At 39.9% G+C, this 21,999-nt stretch overlaps 1 protein-coding gene across 1 annotated transcript in view; it reads left to right on the forward strand.

Annotated features, from left to right (window-relative positions):
* The window catches only part of LOC149820974 (DEAD-box ATP-dependent RNA helicase 40-like), a 40,362-nt gene extending 22,643 nt beyond the window's left edge, over positions 1–17,719 (forward strand). Inside the window, exons 4-8 of the mRNA XM_089982205.1 lie at positions 13,265–13,333; positions 13,876–14,145; positions 14,487–14,837; positions 15,952–16,229; positions 16,598–17,719. Coding sequence (XP_089838331.1) covers positions 13,265–13,333; positions 13,876–14,145; positions 14,487–14,837; positions 15,952–16,229; positions 16,598–17,492 — 1,863 coding nt within the window. The 3' untranslated portion in view covers positions 17,493–17,719. The remainder of the gene's footprint in view (positions 1–13,264; positions 13,334–13,875; positions 14,146–14,486; positions 14,838–15,951; positions 16,230–16,597) is intronic.
* The last annotated feature ends 4,280 nt before the right edge of the window (positions 17,720–21,999 follow it).

Here is a 21,999-nt window from a genome sequence, read left to right on the forward strand (position 1 = left end):
CTTTTAAGGGCATTAAGTTCATTTTGCATAGCTTCTTGCCATTCTATACATTTTTTGGCTTCTTCAAAATTCCTTGGTTCAAAATAAGAGTGAATGACACTAAGGCAAGCCCTATATCGGGGTGAGAAAGAATCAAAAGAAGCAAAACGAGTTGGAGGTCTTCTATTCCTTTCAGATCTCCGGTGGTCGATAGTAGGAACAAGCTCACTATACTGGTCAATAGCACTTCTAAAGGTGTCTTGATTTCTACGAGAGTAGGTTATTAGATCACTTGAAAGTCTACTTTCTTGTTCATTGAGTGAGTTATGTTCACCAACGTCACCATCATTTTCCTCATCGTGATTTGATGATATATCATCATCACTAGATATATCATCATTATTAGACAATAGATCAAATAAGAAGAAATAATCAATTTTTTCTTGTTGAGAAACATTTTTTTCAAAGCCACTTTCATTTTCCAAAAAAGTTACATTTCTAGAGACATAACTTATCATCTCGAAGATCATAACAACGAAACCCTTTTTGAGTTTCAGAATATCCAAGAAACGCGCAAGGGATAGCCTTGAGAGATAGTTTGTCATTCTTATCCGTAGGTATAAAACACTTACACCCAAAGACTCGTAACCTATTATAATCCGGTTCAAGTTTATATAAAATCTCAAAAGGGGATATTTTTCCTAATATCCTAGATGGCAGGCGATTTATCAGATAAACAGAAGCAAGAGCTGCTTCTGCCCAAAATTTTTTAGGAATGTTTTGGGAAATAAGAAGAGTCCTAGTGGTCTCAATGATGTGCCTATGTTTTCTTTCGGCCAACCCATTCTGTTGAGGGGTTTTAGGACAAGACCTTTGATGGATAATTCCATGATCCTCAAGATATACTTTAAATTGATTGAAGAGATATTCCCCTCCAGAATCACTCCTAAATATCTTTATATTACTGTTGAATTGATTCTTGATCATTGAATGAAAGGTTTTAAAACACGAAAAAACTTCATGTTTGAACTTAAGAAAATAGATCCATGAGTATCTGGAAAAATCATCCACAAAAATGACATAATAAGAAAAGCCTCCTTTTGAAGTCACAGGTGCGGGTCCCCAAACATCCGAATGAACAATTTCGAAATTTTTAGAAGAGAACATGGTTCTTTGCTCAAAAGGTAAACTTTGCATTTTTCCGAGAATACAATCATTACAAGAAAATGAACTTTTACATAGGTCTTTTGCAAAATGCAAATAAGACAACTTGGTGATATTAGGATGACCAAGTCTTTTGTGCCATACATTTATATTTTTGTTTTAGGCCACATTACAAAAAGATTTTGGAACTCGAAGAGATTCCATATAGTATAAGTCTCCTTTTCTAAAGCCTTCCCCAATTAATTTCCCGGACCAACGATCCTGTATTAAACATTTATCACATGAGAACTTAATATCGCAACCATGGTCCGAGAGTTGAGAAACAGAAAGAAGATTTAAGTTTAGTTTAGGTATAAATCTAATTTTTGGAATAAAAAAATCTTGAGATTCGAAATTACCTATACCTTTAATTTCAAGAGATGTTCCATCCGCAGTGGAAACAAAAGAGGGAGAAACATTTTTTGAGAAATCGGAAAGTGAAAACATGTTTGGGGACATATGAAAAGATGCATCGGAGTCCAAAAGCCAAGAGACTTTACCTGGAAGAGATGAGGTAGACACAGCGGCACCAGAGGTAGCTCCCTTGAGTAGGGGTTGAAGGGCTTCCACTATTTGATTTAAAGAGAGTGACCCACTTGATGATGCCTCCTCTTTTTGTGGAACACCGGTGGTAGCCATTGCTAGAAGCTTTTTCCATTTGGGACATATGGGTTTGATATGTCCGGGTTCTTTACAAAAATGACAAATAATTTTGCTATAGTCCCTTTTTCCTCTTGGCCCACCATTTTCACCTTGATTTTGTGGTTTAAAATGAGGGGGACGATAGGTTCTTACATTGTTCCCGGGTCTTGATACGGCATTGACCTCATTACTTTTTTCGTGATTACAAGGAACCATAAGAACACTTGATCCTTGTTTACATAAACTCATATGAGTCTCCTCACCACTTAATTTGGTGAGTACATCTTCAAGAGAGGGATGAGAAAAAGAGGATAGAAGAGAGGACATTATTTGCTCAAATTCGGGCCTTAGCCCATTCAAAAAGTTGAAGAACCGATCTTCTTCAAGTTGCTTATGACGGAGTTCAATTGCTTCTTCACTCCATTTTGGTTCAAGCATGACAAGCTCATCCCAAATGGAAGAAAGATCGGCAAAATATTCCCTAATAGTCATTTCACCTTGAATAAGAGAGAGAGTCTTCTTTTGAAGATAATACTTATGAGATAGGTCCCTCGATGTATACATTTTTTCAAGATAATGCCAAGCTTCCGATGCCTTTTTGAATTTAATAATGTTGGCATTAATCTTGGTTTCAACAGATGAGAAGAACCAAGAAAGAATCTTGAAATTCTTCATTTCCCACTCATCGTGCTTCTTAGAATACTCTTCAAGAGCTCTATCCCTTTCTTCTCCTTCAAGAATCTTGATCTCACTTCTGTTTACCACGGTTATCTTGGGTTCCGGTTCCGGAATTGTGCCTTGCACATAACCCCATAGCCCCTTCCCTTTTACGTGAGCCTCCATGTTTTCGGCCCAAATATGATAGTTGGACCCATTTAATTTGAAGCCAAGAGTAAAGTGAGACTCTTTTTCGCCCATTATGAAGTAGAGAGAGAGGAAAATGGCGTACCAACACAATATCCCAAATGCTAGCTTGCGCAAGATTCTTCTAAAATATTTGAGAAGCAAGATCCACCACTTCAACCTCCAAAGGTCCGAAGGCACGCTTTTCGAGGTACTTGAAAAGAAGAGGATCCCACAATCCTCTATCACCAACCTTACTTTGATACCATGTAAAATTGTCTACGAAGAGACAATACGCATACAAGCACAAATACTTTATAAAAGAGGTGTACGAAGAGACCCTCACAACACTTGAACAAAATACTCAAAAAGCGTAAAAATAGCAAACATGCAATAATGCATGTATTTCATAAAAGGAACAAATGCTTGAGACTCTCAAGCTTAGAAATTACAAGGGGGGAACACCCCTATTTATACAAGTGCCAAAAGGTGCAAAGGGGGGGCTCCCAAAGGAGTCGTTGGGAGCCCCCAATTCACTTTAAATAATAACAAAAAATAAAAAAGAAAAAGTAAAAAAGAATAACAAAAAAATAAATAAGAAAATTACAACATATTCCAAATGGAATATGCGCAAAACAGGAAATTACAAGAATACCCTTTTTTGGGTAAGAATATATAAATATAGATATATGTACATATAATATATTATATGTAAATGTATCTCTATGTATATAAATATATATATATTTATATTTACAATAATGATTATAGGAGACACATTTTAACAGTCCCATTCTCCATTCCTTCAACTTTTTTTCATAAGTGGTAATGACTTTGTTTTTCTTAACCTTCGTAAAAGGTATTTCTTTCTCACCTTCTACCTTTGTAAGGATTAACTTAGGTTCCAAATCGGTCTCATCAACTAATTTTCACGACTCTTTTTTTCATCTTTTTCCATATAAGGTGCTTCTTAATTGAAGCCCATGTAACATAGTTAGAGTCATTGAGCTTAATGGGTTTAATTGTGACATTATCATTGTCATCCATTTTACAAGGCTTGAGAAAGAAAAAGAAAGAAAGAAGAAGAATAGAGAAGAAGAAGATAAGAGATAAAAGAGAGGATAATGAGTACTCGTGCTCCTCCAAGCTTTTTACACGATCACGATTCACATACACTTGAAAAGAACTTAGCTTTTTCTTCAAACTTTGAATGTCACGTTTCCTGATGCACCGAAAATAAACTTAGCTTGATCACCAAGCTCTGATACCATGTAAGAAGATGAGTTCTTGGATCGTCACCGAACAAAGCTTAGCTCCAACCAAAATGCCGAAAAAGATCATTCACAAGAACCACAAGGGTTCATACAAAATGCCCGAAAAAGAGTATACAATAAAGAGAGAAAAAATATATTATTGAATCGATAAACACCCTTTAGAAAAACATACATAGTGAGGGGGCTTTGCCCCATATTTATAATACATTGAAAGAGAGTAGAAGAGGGAGTCGTTGGGCTCCCAACGGGTCTAAATAAAGCCGTTGGGAGTCCAACGACTCTCTTGCTTTCTGACTAAGTCAAACATTGACTAGTCAAAAAGGCTAAAACAGTACAAAAAGAAAAAGAAAAAAAATCCTATTCTAACTAGACTAAAAAGAAAAACAATTCCTAGTTAGCCTAGGATATTACATATAATTTAACAGACCTTTCATAAACAAAGTTGCGATTGATATGTCCTTCATATTCTTATGGCCCTGTTGGTTCATGACATTAACACAGGCTCAGAGGCACTAGAACTTCTATCTGCGGGTCTATTTTAATGAATGTTTGTATAAAAAGGTTCCACATTTATATTCTGAAAAATATCTAAGAAAAGGAGCCCTGGATTGGCATCAGAATATGATACATGTATTATTATTATTTTTTAATTATTTGGGGAGAAATACATACTATTTAATGTACAAAAGTTTTGTGTGCCTGTCTGTGTTTGTCTTACTGGAAGCTCTGAAGTTACTGGGACTTTGTCTCCAGATAATATCAATGTTTCACATGTTATATTGATGTTTTTGTATGGGAAATATATGCACATTCAGTTAAAAGGCTTCCTTTAGGCGTAAAATGAAAGGCAGTTGTTTGGAGGAACGTGCAAATTCTTTTCCATGTGAGCATTCAATGATAACCCCAGGGGCTATTGCTACCCATTCTCCTGGATGTTGTTTTGTTCGAGGGGCATTTCTCCAACCTATACATGTTTTTTCGGAAAAGGGTTGCGTTTGGGGAGGGGAGGGGAGGGGAGGGGAAAAGTCAATGCTAAATATGGACTTGAATCAGCTCTTGAAACACAAGTTGGATCCAATAGTTTAAGCAGTCTGACCTCGTGTTGAACACAGGATATTACTGAATCCTACATGATACCGTATAGCCTGGATGGTTCAAGTGTTTGATAACTTGTTCCTTATTCCAAACAGTTGATAACTGGTTCTTATTGTTGTCTTCTTGTTCTTTGTCTTTGTCATCCTCTTCTTGCTATGACTATGATGACTTGGGGGAGGTGTCAACAATACACTATCATCAGCTGCTCTCCAGTTCACGTTTCTTTCTAGTATCTAAGAAAAATTTGGGCAATCTTTTTTGGCAACAGTTTGTTAATTGCAATATAAGTTGAATCGAGTGTAATCGGCTTATTATCTTCCTTTTGTCAATCCTTGGTGATTATGTGATCTCTTAGTGACCTTGATATTAAGGTAGAGTAACCGTTACTGTGAGTGGCTGATCTCCTCTGCTGCTTAAAGTTGTCTTTTGTGCAGGTCAAAATTTGAGCCCTGCTTGGAGAACTCTAAGACCTTTAAGAGTCCTGGGATTCTTCATATTCTTTGTTTGGAGCACTTAGAATTCACTAAAATTTGGATTCATAGAATCCATGGGAGTCTCCGACTTGTACCATTATATGTAGAATTAAGGGCATGTTTGCTTTGGTCACAGGTAGGATGAACAATCACAGCTGAGAAAGTAGAAGCTGTGATTGGTCACAATGTCAATCTTGTAACCAACTTTCACAATATTCAAGGCAAAACCAGTTGCAATGACAATTTGTACTTTTCTCATGTTTCTCTAACCTTGAGAAAGTATTATGATTGTGATTTACAATCACAGGATCTTCAGACAATCCAACAATCACAGGGCATTGCAAACATGCCCTAAGATTCCTGAAATCACATGATTTGAAAGGGATATGAAGACTCCTAGAATTTGCTAAGAAATTTTACACATCTTTAGTGGATTCCACACTTAAGTCAACATCAGTTCAACACTAATTGGTTCTAGACTCAGTAAAGCTAGTCCAAGTTTGGATGGCTTAGTATGAATTGGCTCCGAGAAAATTAAGATCTCAATCATCTACATATAATTTGCAACAATTAAGGATTTATTCACTCTAGTTCTTACCCATCTACGTCTAGGTCCAATGAAGCCGGCTACCTAGAGCTAGATCCAGACCATGTATAGATACACTAAACTGATATTCCACATCCATCTGGATCTGATATGCTTACATTCTTATTGCTGAGCCCTTTTGTAAGGCATAAAAGTTTATTTTTCCAAAACACCCTTGGCACTGTTCCATATATCTGTATTGAATGGTTGGTCCAAATCTAATTTATTTAATAGATATATCGTATACATTTGGGCTGGCTTGCAGTTGGCTGTTTCAGGTATCTATTGTTTTGAGCGATATAAGTCTTGGATCCATAGTTTCTGGAAGCACCTCCCTAGGGGCTATGTAGTCAAAAGCGCTAGGCGGTGCCTAGTCGGTAGACCCTTAAAAAGACTAGTCGAGGACTAGGCAGGACAAGTCGGACTAGTTGGTATCCCAATTAAATATAAAAAAGTACACAAAATATACATATTCTTTTACTAATAAGATGATTTCATTACAACAACAACAACAACAACTACTACTACTACAACTACGCCTTCATCCCAAAACAATTGGGGTTGGCGATATTAACCAAAAAAGAAAATCATTTTGGGTCTTCCACATGAATCCTTCTCCCCCAATCATTTCTATCCAATGCCATGTCCTCGGTGAGGTTCAAAGCATTCATATCCTTTCCTATCATCTCCATCCAAGTCTTCTTAGGCCTACCCCAACCTCTTTTAACTAATATATTTTCCCATTTCTCCATCCTTCTAACTGGAGCATCATTAGGCCTTCGCCGAATATGTCCAAACCATCGTAAACGATTCTCTCTCATCTTATTTTCAATGGATACAACGCCTACCTTCTTACGTATCTCCTCGTTTCGAATCTTATCTTTTATTGTATTTCCACACATCCATCTAAGCATACGCATCTCAGCTACACTCATTTTTTGAATATGATGTCTCTTGGCAACCCAACATTCCGTACCATATAGTAAAGCAGGCCTAATTGTCGTCCTATAAAACTTTCCCTTCAACCGCAATGGCATTCTACGATCGCACAACACTCCAGTTGCACTTTTCCATTTCATCCACCCAACCTTTATTCTATGATTTACATCTCCATCAATTTCTCTATACTTTTGAATGATAGATCCCAAATATTTGAAACAGTCATCCACCAGTATTTCTTGCTCACCAAGCTTCACTACACTCCCATCACTACTTCGTTGCTTACTAAACCGACATTCCATATATTCTGTCTTACTCTTAAACTTAAAACCTCTTGCTTCCAATGTCTGTCTCCATTCTAACTTAGCATTAACCCCAGCTCTAGACTCATCAATCAAAACAATATCATCAACAAACAACATACACCACGACACATTTTCTTGAATTGATCTCGTAAGCTCATCCATCACTATAACAAATAGGAAAGAGCTTAATGCAGATCCTTGATGTAACCCAACCGTTATAAGAAAATTGGTTGTCACCCCTCCACAAGTGCGGACATTGGTTACTACTCCTTCGTACATATCTTTAATTATACTAATGTACTTGAGAGAAACACCTTTTTTTATCATTGTCCACCACCAGAGAACATCCCTAGGTACTTTATCGTATGCCTTCTCCAAATCAATAAAAATCATATGCAAATCTTTGTTCCTCTTCTTATATCTCTCAATAAGTTGTCTAAGAAGATATATAGCTTCCATAGTTGATCTTTCAGGCATAAAACCAAATTGATTCTCCGATATCATGACAACCTTCCTCAACCTATACTCAATCACCCTCTCTCAAAGTTTCATAGTATGACTCATGACTTTTATACTAAGATAGTTTGTGCAATCTTGTATATCACCCTTATTCTTATATAGAGGCACCAAAGTACTCTTCCTCCACAAGTACAAAATTACACATGCTTTCACAATATATATATATACACAAATATATATATATATATATATATATATTTTCAATTATTTATAACATATTTAGTATAATAAAAAAATATGCTTTTGACATTTCACAGAAGCACAATAACACATACACATATAAATAGCATATTACATAATTCATAATGTTAAACATGCTCAGGCTTTTATAGAAAAATTCATCAGAAACAAAGTAACACACAACAACAAAACAACAACAACAACTACACCTTCATCCCAAAACAATTGGGGTCAGCGATATGAACCAAAAAAGAAATTCATTTTGGGTCTTCCACATGAATAATTTTCCTCCAATCATTCCTATCCAATGCCATGTCCTCGGAGAGGTTCAAAGCATTCATATCCTTTCCTATCATCTCCATCCAAGTCTTCCTAGGCCTACCCCGACCTCTTTTAACTGATATATTTTCCCATTTCTCCAACCTTCTAACTGGAGCATCATTAGGCCTTCGTCGAATATGTCCAAACCACCGTAAACGATTCTCTCTCATCTTATTTTCAATGGGTGCAACGCCTACCTTCTTACGTATCTCCTCGTTCCGAATCTTATCTTTTATTGTATTTCCACACATCCATCTAAGCATCCGCATCTCAGCTACACTCATTTTTTGAATATGATGTCTCTTGGCAGCCCAACATTCCGTACCATATAGTAAAGCGAGTCTAATAGTCCTCCTATAAAACTTTCCCTTCAACCGCAATGGCATTCTACGATCGCACAACACTCCAGTTGCACTTTTCCATTTCATCCACCCAACCTTTATCCTATGATTTACATCTCCATCAATTTCTCCATACTTTTGAATGATGGATCCCAAATATTTGAAATAATCATTCACCGGTATTTCTTGCTCACCAAGCTTCACTACACTCCCATCACTACTTCGTTGCTTACTAAACCGATATTCCATATATTCAGTCTTACTCTTACTCAACTTAAAACCTCTAGCTTCCAATGTCTGTCTCCATAATTCTAACTTAGCATTAACCCCAGCTTTAGACTCATCAATCAAAACAATATCATCAGCAAACAACATACACCACGGTACATTTTCTTGAATTGATCTCGTAAGCTCATCCATCACTATCGCAAATAGGAAAGGGCTTAAAACAGATCCTTGATGTAACCCAACCGTTATCGAAAAATTGGTTGTCACCCCTCCACAAGTGCGAACATTGGTTACTACTCCTTCATACATATCTTTAATTATACTAATGTACTTGAGAGAAACACCTTTCTTCATCATTGTCCATCAGAGAACGTCCCTAGGTACTCTATCGTATGCCTTCTCTAAATCAATAAAAACCATATGCAAATCTTTGTTCCTCTCTCTATATCTTTCAATAAGTTGTCTAAGAAGATGTATAGCTTCCATAGTTGATCTTCCAGGCATAAAACCAAATTGATTCTCCGATATCATGACAACCTTCCTCAACCTAGACTCAACCACCCTCTCCCAAAGTTTTATAGTATGACTCATGAGTTTTATACCACGATAGTTTGTGCAATCTTGTATATCACCCTTATTCTTATATAAAGGCACCAAAGTACTCTTCCTCCACTCATTAGGCATCTTATTTGTTCGCCAAATCAAGTTAAAAAGATTTGTCAACCATTCTAAACGTTTCTCTCCCAAGCATTTCCAAGCCTCGATAGGTATACCATCTAGGCCAACTGCCCTTCTTGATTTCATTTTCTTCAAAGCTTCTGCAATTTCTTTCTTTTGAATCTTGCGCATGAAGTCACAATTTATCTCATGAAAAGGAATGGAGAAGTCTCCAAGATCTTGAGCATGACTATCATTAAATAGCTTATCAAAATAATCTTTCCATCTCTCCTTAATCTCCTCATCTTTGACTAAAACCCTTTGCGTTTAATCTTTGATACATCTAACCATACCCAAATCCTTCGATTTCCTATCTCTCATCTTTGCAAGCCTATAAATATCCTTCTCGCCTTCTTTGGTATCCAACTTATCATAAACCTCCTTATATACCTTAGCCCTCGCGTTTCGAACTACTTTTTTAGCTTCCTTCTTTGCTATCATATACTTCTCCAAATTCTCATTATCACGACTCTTAGATTTCTATAACACTCTCTTTTAACCTTAATAGCTAATTTGACATCCTCGTTCCACCATGATGTATCCTTACCTAGTGGTGCAACGCCTTTAGACTCACCCAATACCTCCTTAGCCACTTTTCTCATGCCACCCGCTATCTTATTCCACATTGATTCTGAATCCTCCGCGAGACACCAATCATCTTCCTTAACTACCTGCTCTACAAACATTCCTTGTTTAGCTCCTTTCAGTGCCCACCACTTAATTCTAGGATCTATCCTATGTCTATCCCTTTTGCGGCATTGTCTAATTCTAAGATCTAAAATTAAGACTCTATGTTGTGTAGCTACACTTTCTCCCGGTATAACCTTACAATCGATGCAACAACCCCTATCTCTCTTTCTAAGTAGGAAAAAATCTATCTGACTCGTATTAACCCCACTTTTAAATGTTACTAGGTGAGACTCCCTCTTCCTAAACCAAGTGTTTGCTAAGATCATATCATAGGACAAACAAAAATCTAAAATCCTTTCTCCACTTTCATTTCTTTCTCCTATACCATAGCCTCCATGGATACTCTCAAATCCATCCCTACTAATGCCTACATGTCCATTAAGGTCACCGCCGATGAAAAACTTTTCTCCATAAGATATCCCTTGTACTACTCCATCTAAATCTTCCCAAAATTGATGCTTAATGGAATCATCTAAACCTACTTGAGGTGCATAAACACTAATAATATTAATAATATCCGTACCTAATACTAATTTAATAAGTAAAATTCTATCACCCTTCCTACGGACCTCAACTACATTATCTATAAACTGACGACTCATAACAATCCCTACTCCATTCCTATTCCTATTTATTCCTGTATACCAAATCTTATATCCCCAAGGTTCTATCACTTTCGCTTTCTCACCTACCCATTTGGTCTCTTGTAGACATAAAATATCAACCTTTCTCCTACACATAACATCTACTAACTCTACCAACTTACCAGTTAAAGACCCTATGTTCCAAGTGGCTAACCTAATTTTATGGTCTTGGACTAACTTCTTTACCCCCACCCGTCCAACAAAGTGAGGGAACCCTTGCCTATTTGACACCACACCCGGGCGCCGGTGTGACGCGTCGCTTCTGGGCGAAGACCTAGCAACCCTTGCCCATTTATCACTGCTTCCGGGCCTAGAGAGTACAGCGCGTCGCTCAGTAGGGAACGCCCCAACGAAATTCTCATATTGGTTCATTTTCATAGTGTATGACTAAGTTTTTATGCTGGCTGTCACAGGCCTACCGCAACCCTCCTCCTTTATCCGGGCTTGGGACCGGCAGTGTATAACTAAACAGTTATACACAGGCGGAGTTAAAAGTAACACACACATATATAAAAAACATAATCAATTAAAATTGATTATGCATGATTTAAATGTTTCACAAAAAAATCCCAAAAGCAAAGTAGTGCACACACATATATAAATACAATAACTAAGCATATTTTCATGATTTCACAGAACAAATCACACACACACATACATATAATTATATATATAAAAAATAACAAAAAATATATATGAATAATAAATAACTAAACCACCTTCGGGCCTAGTCAGAGGCAGCTTAGTCGGCGACTAGGCACCTTAGTCGGTGTCTAGTTGGCAAAATTGGTACCTTTTAAGGAACCCACCTAGGAAATGCAAAGCCTAGACATTTTACTTAGCCTAGACCGACTAGGCGGACTAGTCGGTGCCTAGTCGGGGCTTTTGACTACATAGCCTAAGGGGAGAAAGTGCACAACTGAAGTGTTTCCATAGTTGGCTGCTTCCCACTCGATTCTCTAATTGTTTACCTCTTGCTTCCCACTTGATTCCTATCGCTTCTCACTCGCTTCCCCCTTATTTTTTGTGTTTTAATATTGATTGTTTTTTGCTTCCCACTCGCCCCCGTTGCTTTTCCCTTGCTTTCTACACATTTCCTTTTTCACTTCTCCCACACTTCCACAATCACATTCAAAATGAATCATGATTCACGCTTCATACTACTTGTTAACACTTGCTTCCCTGCTTCTGCTTCATTCTATCCTGGTAACTATGCTTCAATGTAGTGTTATTTTGATTTATTTTTATTTTGGTATGTGGCAAAAATGATTCTACCAAGATTCAATTCATGTTTGATATTTCACTTGCTTTACTTGGTTCAATGTTATCCAACCAAGATTTTGCGTAATTCTAAGTTTGACCTACATAAAGGTCTATCAGGCAAAATAAGTATGTGTATAGATTAGCATAGTCTAGCTTAAATCTGACCCACTTTTTCTTGCTAGCTGGTTTGTCATTGGATGAGTTATCTAACTAGTTTCGGTATATCTAATCTGACCAAGATATATGTACAACTTGAGATATATTGAATTGAGCATGTAAGAGCCCAAAACCAATTGGGACAATTTCTGTTGCATATTGGGAGCATTTACTTAATAATACACACAGAGTACTTGAGATGGGTCGTTTTGGATCATGGTCACCTGGGTTGTAAGATGTGGGTCATGTAGGTAGAATATAATAAATGCCAGACCCTTGGGACATCCAGCACTGGCAACACCAGTATGACTAGGAGGGACGTTTAAGCTACTGGGATATCAATATGGATGATGAAGGAGATAATTATAGTGGATTGTGCAGCATAGTTCCTAAACTCGTCAATTTGTGACTTTACTTGCTCGGTCTTGATTTGGGACTCTTTTGTCAGCCCAATGACTTGGCTGAGTTTTGTGCACTCCTATATTAGTAAAATATTTATGATGTATTTTATAAATTGAAAAATTCATAGGCACATAGACATTTGAGAAGCAAATGCTGAGCTGCAGGAGAGTAGACAATTATTTATTGGCGGCTCCATCCTCTTTTTGATGGCACCTCCATTATTCCACTTGGGACAGATGAATTGGTTTTTATGTTGAACCTATTACCTGTTCACAGTCAGAACCTTCCAGTTTGAAGTACTTTAGCAGTCGGTACCTGGAGATAGGTGTTCCTTTGGTTTCTGAGTGCTACATCATGTTTCTTACCTTCTATGGTTTATTTGACACTGCTTTCTGCTGTTCTTCAGAGGGAGTTGTTTTTTCAGACAAATTTTTTGTATGAATAACTTTAATTGATTTTCTTAGGGAGAGAATGTTCCAGCTCCATTCATTACCTTTGAAGCAACCGGTTTTCCTCCAGAGATACTCAGAGAGGTACAATGTTTTAGGTTGCTGCATACTTTTTTCTTTCCCCCAACTTTTTGCTTGTAAATAAATTTAGGTACTTGAAACATTTACTCTTACCTTTTCTTTTTCGTATTTGCTGTAAGTTAAACTTATTGTCGCTTGTCGCAGATGCGATATCTGCTCCAGATGAGCATATGTCGTACGCTGTGTTGCTAGATATCCCTACTACAGCTACTGCAATGTTCTTTGGGAACTGAAAAATATTAGTTGGAGCCTTTCCTGTGGACAAGTTTCAGAGGGCGGGTTTCTTGAAATTGCATGTGGGGATTCCTATTTGTTGATTCCGCCACTATGTCCAAAATTCCCCTTTGCTGCTTCGAGTTGCTTCTGTAAGCAACAATGTACGCATGGGGTTTATTTCTTTTAACTAATTTCATCAAATGAAATTGCATCTTGTTGAGCAGTTGTTTCTTCCCTCGTAATTGGTTGCTTTGTGATTTCCTGAAATTTGTTCCACTGATTTCTTCTGAGCCTGAAATTATTTCCTTTGATTTTTGTCTTTCTTCCAGATCCATTCTGCTGGTTTTTCTTCCCCAACACCTATACAGGCACAGACTTGGCCTGTTGCCCTACAGGGGAGGGATATCGTTGCTATTGCTAAAACAGGTTCAGGAAAGACCTTGGGTTATCTCATTCCTGCTTTTATTCATCTGAGGCAATGTAGAAATAATCCTCAGATAGGTCCAACTGTGCTAGTTTTGGCTCCAACTCGAGAGCTTGCCACACAAATACAAGATGAGGTCATTAAGTTTGGGCAGTCATCAAGAATTTCTTGCACGGTATGCTCACCTTGCTTATTGCATTTATACTTCAAACTTTCTAACCTTGAAAGAGATTTCAGATTAGTCTAGTGATTGTTTTAGCCTGTTCCTGGAATTACTGAAATTACTCTTTTTGTTGTCTGCTTCTTAATTGGGACGCTTTGAGCCTATGGTGGAAGTTAATTTTCTTTGCCACCAAATGATGTTTTCCAATAAAATGCTTAACACTCATGATCATTCTAAAGCTGATCTCTTGATTAAATGTCTCTTTGAAATTCAAAATTGCAGTTCAGTCTTCTTCGATATTTAATTTTCTTGTATCACCTGTGCACTCTTAAGTGAACGTTTTATCTGTTTAGTGTTTATATGGGGGTGCTTCAAAGGGTCCTCAGCTGAGAGAGCTTGAGCGAGGAGCTGATATTGTAGTAGCAACTCCTGGACGACTGAATGACATTTTTGAGATGAGAAAGATTAACTTCCGTCAAGTTTCCTTTCTTGTGCTTGATGAAGCAGACCGTATGTTAGACATGGGTTTTGAACCCCAAATTCGCAAAATTGTGGATGAGATACCTTTGAGCAGGCAAACACTTATGTATACAGCAACCTGGCCCAAGGAGGTGAGGAAGATTGCTGGGGACTTGCTTCTGAATCCAGTACAGGTGAACATTGGGAGTGTGGATGAACTTGAGGCCAACAAAGCAATTACACAGGTACTCTCTCTCTCTCTCTCCATTTGGTTGGTTGGGACTCAAGGTTGTTGAATACAACAATTAGGAACTTCTGACTCATCAGAAGTTTGCTGTTGAGTACTAGTATATCATACAAGAAGCAAGTTAAGAATAAATAATCAGAAATATCAGTATGTCTTTGATCAGAATGTGGGAGTCCATTTTTTTGCAACTGTATAAGGAAAAAATTTGACCGGAATGTTCGAGTTGATTTTTGTGATTTTAAAGTGAAGACCATTTTCTCATCAGATTGATGGATTTTATGGTTGTAGCTCTTAACGTCTGTGATGCCCTATCTTGGTGGTCTGATCTGGATAGATCTGGAAAAGAGAAAGTTCAACGCAGTTTTATTGCTGACCAATCCACATCATATGATGCAAACAAGAAAGAGAGTCAAATTTCTTTATTTCTGTTTGTATCCGTTCCACCTTTCCTGACATTCTATATGGTTTCTGTTTTCAATGTCTTGTATATTCACATGAAATTTGGATGCAACTTGGATGTGTTACTTGTCTCTGCGGTATGAGTTGGACAAAAGTGGTGTTGTGCTTGGATAACTTTATTGTGGAATATCACACTATACATACTTTGCCTTTGTCATCCTCGATCCTTGTTGGGGGGAAAGGGTTGGAGACTCGGGGATATGGATCTTGTATTGAGGACCATGACTTAGTCTAAGGTATCATGAACTACTGGTGCACTCTTTTGGGATTCTTGTTGACTTGAGACACAAAGGCCAGGCTTTTCCAGGAGCTTAGTTCATCTTTCAAACTTCAGGTGCTGAAACTTGTTTGGTGAAAGAATATTGGGAAATCTAGCAGAAGTTAGTGGTTACATGTACTTCATAATCATATAATACTTTAATAATTGGTCAGTTGTAATGCAAATGTTTTGTGTTTAGTGTGATGCTAAGGAACTGTCAATGATTTGGTGCACGTCAATGAACACTGCACACATAAAACCTGCATCAACTTGCACGTGGATGCAAACACATGGTTCCGTATGGCTGATCTCTTTTGTACCTCTGAAAATAGTTTCACATTGTTTCTTCATTCTTATGAAGCTCGATTTTTCTGTTCCTTCCCATCATTTGTAGTATGTTGAGGTGGTTCCCCAACCGGAGAAACAAAGGCGTCTGGCGCAGATCCTTAGATCTCAAGAACAGGGATCCAAGGTCATTATCTTCTGTTCAACAAAGAGGTTATGTGACCAGCTTGCTCGTAGCATTGGACGAGACTTTCGTGCAGCTGCTATTCATGGAGATAAGTCTCAAGGTGAGAGAGATTGGGTGCTGAATGAGTTCCGTGCCGGCAGATCTCCGGTATTAGTTGCCACAGATGTTGCTGCTAGAGGACTTGATATCAAAGATATAAGGTTAGATTTGCTTCTCATGGTTACCATAAAATTGTGTCATTAGCAATGGTTGACTTGCTTGGCAATTCTTAACAAGCAAATTGAACCTGCCCAAGATGGTCGGTTATTGTTGAGACATGGACAGAACTGAGATCAGGTTGTAGAATTCATGTTCATCCATGCAAGTGTCTACCTATTTAGATGACTCGGTTGACAGTCAGAAGTTTAGTCAGGTGGACATGCCTCATCACATCTGACCCTTGCTGCATTTCATGCGTGATAGTGCTTGTTTTGCCAGCTGAATAAGCATGCATTGCAGTTTTTGTGTCATGCTGCTGTTTATATATTTACGGTTGAACCATTCTTCATGCAAACTAATTATGCCTCAGGGTGGTGATCAATTATGATTTTCCAACCGGTATCGAGGATTATGTTCATCGGATTGGCCGAACAGGAAGGGCTGGTGCTACTGGTGTGTCCTATACCTTCTTTTCTGACCAAGATTGGAAGTATGCTGCAGATCTGATCAAGGTCCTGGAGGGAGCTAACCAACGGGTGCCTCCAGAAGTGAGGGAGATAGCCTCACGTGGGAATTCTGGAAAAGGTGGCCGTAGTGGAGGCTTCACCCGATGGGATTCAGGTGGCCGGGGAACCCGTGATGGTGCAGGTGGTCGTGTTGGTGGGTTCGGTGGCCGTGGTGGTGGTGGGCACCGTGACTTTCCTGGTGGTGGTGGGTACCATGACTTTCCTGGTGGCCGTGGTGGTGGTGGTCGTGGTGATGTGTTTGGCGGCCGTGGAAATCGAGGAAGAGGTTTTTCTGGGCCCCCTGGTGGGCGTGGTCGGTATGATCGTGGCCCACATGATCGATTTAATGGTATGAATACACGTGGAAGGTTTGACGGTCGAAGGGCTGGTGGTGATCGAAGTAGAGGACATAGTTGCAGTTCAAGCCCAGAGAAGGTACGGACATGGGGCTATAATAGGAGCCGAAGTCGGAGTAGGAGCAGAAGCAGGAGCCAAAGTCGAAGCAGGAGCTGGAGCCGGAGCCGCAGCAGGAGCAGAAGCCGGAGCTACGACCGCCTCCCAAGAAGGGATGACCCACCAGAAAGGGCGAGGTCTCCATTGCTGGAGCCATTACCTTATGTCACCAATCCACCAGGTGGTGAATTGGCCCCTCCAGCAATACTGGCACAACTTGAGCAGTTGCCTCCTGAAAGTTTGCATGGAGTGCCCGTAACCGAACCAGGGGTTGAGCTGATTCAACAACCAGCGGTTGCACCGTGAAGCGTCTTCCATTAACAATTTAGCCCTAGAGGCTTGTTTTTTGGGATATATTTCTTTGTTATAATGAATGTCTACCTGATTTCGATGTTATAAAATGTGTAACGTTAATGATCAGGTCCGGGAAAGCGAGAAGGTTAAAGCAAAAAACAAAGGAAATTGTGAGAAAGTGACTGATTTTTGGTCTCTCGAGTATTCCTATGAGATTATTGAAAATTATTTTGCTGCCATGACCTAACTGTGTTCCCTTTATGCGGTGAGTTCCTGTGGTTTGTTCTTGTGTAAATATGTCGTATCAGGAGTTGATTGTATTGTATTGTGTTCTTGGTAGTCTTTGGCACAATTCGCTTTATCAACTTAATGCCTGCAGCCACCGTAAAACTACGCAGCTTCACAACACCCCCCCCCCCCACCACCACCACAATCTTTTGCATACTTCCCATTAATCTCCAAAGTAACTGTCTTTGTACAAGCAAAAACAATTTAGTCTTTGGTGTTTGCCTCTGTTGTGGCTGCTCATCTTCTTACACAAAAGGAACATTGTTGCTTCACTCAGTCGCAATTTTGAAAAATATGCCATAAACTTTTGCGGCCAAGATTTCGTGATCTGCGACCAAACGATGTTAACCTGTGAAAGCTTTTCTTCAAGCCTTTTAAGCTTAATAAGTACCTCTGATTGTATACAAGGTGCCTAAACCAATTACAGTTAAAAACCTAATAGGACTGGGACTTGACTGTTACTGGTATCTGAATCCATATATAACTGATCACAAAGAGATATAAAACATGTTGGTTCGGTTCCCATTAGGAAATACCTATATCCCATTCCATTAAGTCCCACATCAAAGGTGCAAGATTTCCTTGATGTTAATGTTAAAACTTGCTCATCGACAACCCCAAAAGTCAAGTTCATCAATACAGGGATGCCAATTGCTTCGATTTGGCTCTGCTTGTCTGGTAGGAGCAGCTAGTGCACATCACCTTGTGTCAGGACGTTGGAGGCTCAAAACCCAATGGTATAGTTATATAACTGGTAAGGGGTCTGCCTAACCCCAGCTTGCCTTTAAATTTTTTTTTTTTGCTTCTATTTGGCTCAGATATCTGACCCAATTTGAATCCATTTAGTTAAATTCAGAGAGTAAGGAAAGTCCAGCTAACAATCACCCTCGATCAGGTTCAAAGTTTTACATCCCCTTCAAACCAAATCGGAATCTGATTACATACTTGATTAAATATTTAAGCTAGTTGAATCCAGTTTTAGTATAAGCTTTTTCCTTCTGACATCAGAACTGATCAGGCAAAAATTGATTAGGTCGTTTACATCCCTAACCACCCACCACAAGTAGGGTTGCACACGAGCCAAGCTTGGGATATTTGAGCTTGGACCAGTTAAAAAAGGAATTAGGAATGTTTAAGCTCAATTCGAGCTCGAGCGAAAATTAAACAGCCTTGTTCAAGGTCCATTCAGCTTGAGCTAATTGATCTTATCAAAAGATAGTAGAAAAGTGCGTTTGAGGGTTTGAGATTTGTGCCTGCCATGCCTTTCAGTGGGTCGGATCCAGGATGGAGGTTTTGTAACTTTTGACTGTTCTTGATCCAAACTGGATTGGACTCCCCACGTATTTAGCTGTTCCGGATTTGACTCATTTGCATCCCTCCTACCAATGCCTTGGAGAGGAACTTTTTTTTTTTGGTCTTCTGCAGAACAAAAAGTCTATATGATCATATTCATGTACACATAATGGAGCTGATCAGGCTTGGCTTGTTTACGCAACCTGAGCTAAGTCATCCTACTCGAGCTTAATCAATGGAGCTGATTAGGCTCGGCTTGTGAGCTCGATAGACAATGTTGTGCACCACCACACCGAAGACCTGAAGGGGAAAAGGGATTAGGTGATCAGGGTCATCATCGACCTCCTCTAGCGGCGTTTGAAATGCAGGACAAAAACCACCCATGGACAATGTGGTCCCCACACTTGCCTTGCATTTGCAAAATCTGTGGATGCTAGAATCAGACTAGGGTCCTCGCGTCAAACACCACTATGATCAACCGATTCTGTGTTGTATCATTACCAGAAAATGAAATGGAATGCGCAAAATGGAAGCAAGTGTTAAAAAGTAGTAGAAAGCGGGATACAATTATGAAGCTACTATGTAAGTGCATAAAAAAATGTAAAGAAAATATGTAGAAAGCAATATTAATCATGGGTAGAATCAAATAAGAAATGACTTGTAACACCAAGCTCTGCATGTTGGTAGGAACTGTCAGTGCACGTCCCCATGTGGTGGGACGTTGCAGGTTCAAAACCCCAATTGAATAATTGGTGGGGGTCTGCCTAACCTCAGCTTGCTTTTAAAAATATATATATATAAATGATATAAAACCAACATTCAAACTCCTTGTAAAAAAATTATTTAATTTTTTAATATGAAAAAACTTAAGAAGTTACAAGAAGCAAGAGAAAAACTTTAAGAAAGTGAAAGGAAATCGATTTAAGAAACAAAGAGAAAGCGATCCAACTTTCGAAGCCAGCTTTGGGGCTCAACAATCTTAAACAACATTGGCTGATTCCGGTGATCCAGAAGCGATCACTGATCTTGGAGGGAGGATCAAGTGCAATGGGATTGCATCCTTTTAGCGTTCTGCTGCACCTGATCACCCACCATGTCAGCCGTATTCTAAAGATTGTTGTGTTGGGTTAAACCACCACGTTGGTGGTGGTTACCCACGATGTGAGTAACGCTTCCTCACATGAATGTGCTCCTTCCGTTAAACCTGCAATCAGAGGGAACAATTACTCAACCGTTCCCATTTTGAGCTTATAAAAGGGTTTCATGAGCGACCCTTTAAGAGAGCGCAAATACAGAAATTTAAGGAGGGAAGAGGTCGACTCACCGGTAGCATTCGGAGGCCTGCGCTTGTGGTGGCTGCAGACCGGCTGAGTTGAAGAGAGCCCTTCTCCGGCAACGTCCTCCGCCTTTGACCAATGGCCGCCTCATGTACGTTGTGTATTTTCTTTTTCTGTAGAGGCTGTTTGCAAGGTGATGGCAGAACCGCCGGAGCACCGGACCGGCGGTGGAAACCTCGACCGACCCAACATTGGGTTATGGGCCCACACCCCGCTTCCGCTGCGTGGTGTGCCTTTGGCCGTCCAGCAAAGCAGGTCACCGTGGGGTGACACTGCTGCTGGTCGCCAGAATCCGGCGACTGTCGCCATTGGGCGACAGACATGCGTATAAAAAAAAAACCGTGTTACCTCTTTTGGGGGTTTTCTGTCGGTGAGGACACCACCGGCGTTTCCCTTCTTCATCCACCATTAAAACGCTGCTGGAACCGTCACCGACGACTATTGAGTCACCAGATTTCTGAAAAAGGCTCCTGCAGTTTCCAGTTTTTCGCCGGCGGATGGATGGCTGCTTTTGCCGGAGGAGAGACGCCATTAGCAGTGGCATTGGTCGCCGGCTGACAGGCGGCATAGGTCCCCAGCGTTGATCGCCGGCAGGCGACGACGTTGGTCGCCGGCAGGCAGCGACGACCATCGCCCTCTACAAATGCGATGAGTGAAACTGCGAAATAGGGTTTTGAAAACTCTATTTCGTATTTCACATTTTTAACGGGATCCATTTTCGGATCCGGTATGTACCGGGTCCGACCCAGATCAAGGAACCCCCGGGTCAGACCCGGATCCGGTATGTACCGGGTCCGACCCAGATCAAGGAGCCTCCGGGTCAGACCCGAATATGGTAGTTACCGGGTCAGACCCGAATCTGGTCTATACCAGGTCCGACCCGGATCCAGTTATTACCGGGTCTGACCCAGATAAGGTTAATACCGGGTCCGACCCAGATCCAGTTAATACCGGGTCCGACCTGAATCCAGTTAATACCGGGTCCGACCTGGATCCAGTTAATACAGGGTCCGACCCAGATCTGGTTATTACCGGGTCCGACCTGGATTCAGTCTGTACCTGGTTAGACCCGGATCTGGTTAGTACCGGGTCTGACCCGGATCCGGTTATTACCGGGTCTGACCCGAATCCAGTCTGTACCGGGTCCGACCCAGATCCGGTTAGTATCGGGTCCGACCCATATCCAGTTATTATCGGGTCCGACCCAGATTCGATTCTTACCGGGTCCGACCCAGATCCGGTTACAGTCGGGTCTGACCCGGATCCAGAAGGGTCCAGGCACTATTTGGCCTGAACCGGATCAGGGACTGATTCAGCCCCCTTCCGGGACCGGTTCAGAGCCGTTTTGACCGATTTCTTCCAGTTTCTCACCGGTTCCGAGATGCTAAGACCCTGTTTTCTTAAATATAAGAAAATACAGGGATTTTGGCATACAATTATAGGGTTTTAATGAACTTTTGTTCATACTTGACCCGGTTCATAAGGTTCAGAACCGATTCGGACCCTTGGATGACCGGTTCAGGGTCGTTTCAGACAGGTTCAGAGTGCTTTAAGACCGGTTCGTGAAACATATGACATGTTCATTCAGTTTTAGAACCATT

Source organism: Nuphar pumila, chromosome 12 (assembly GCF_984573655.1).
Source record: "Nuphar pumila chromosome 12, dmNupPumi1.hap1.1, whole genome shotgun sequence".
NCBI classification, from domain to species: domain Eukaryota; kingdom Viridiplantae; phylum Streptophyta; class Magnoliopsida; order Nymphaeales; family Nymphaeaceae; genus Nuphar; species Nuphar pumila.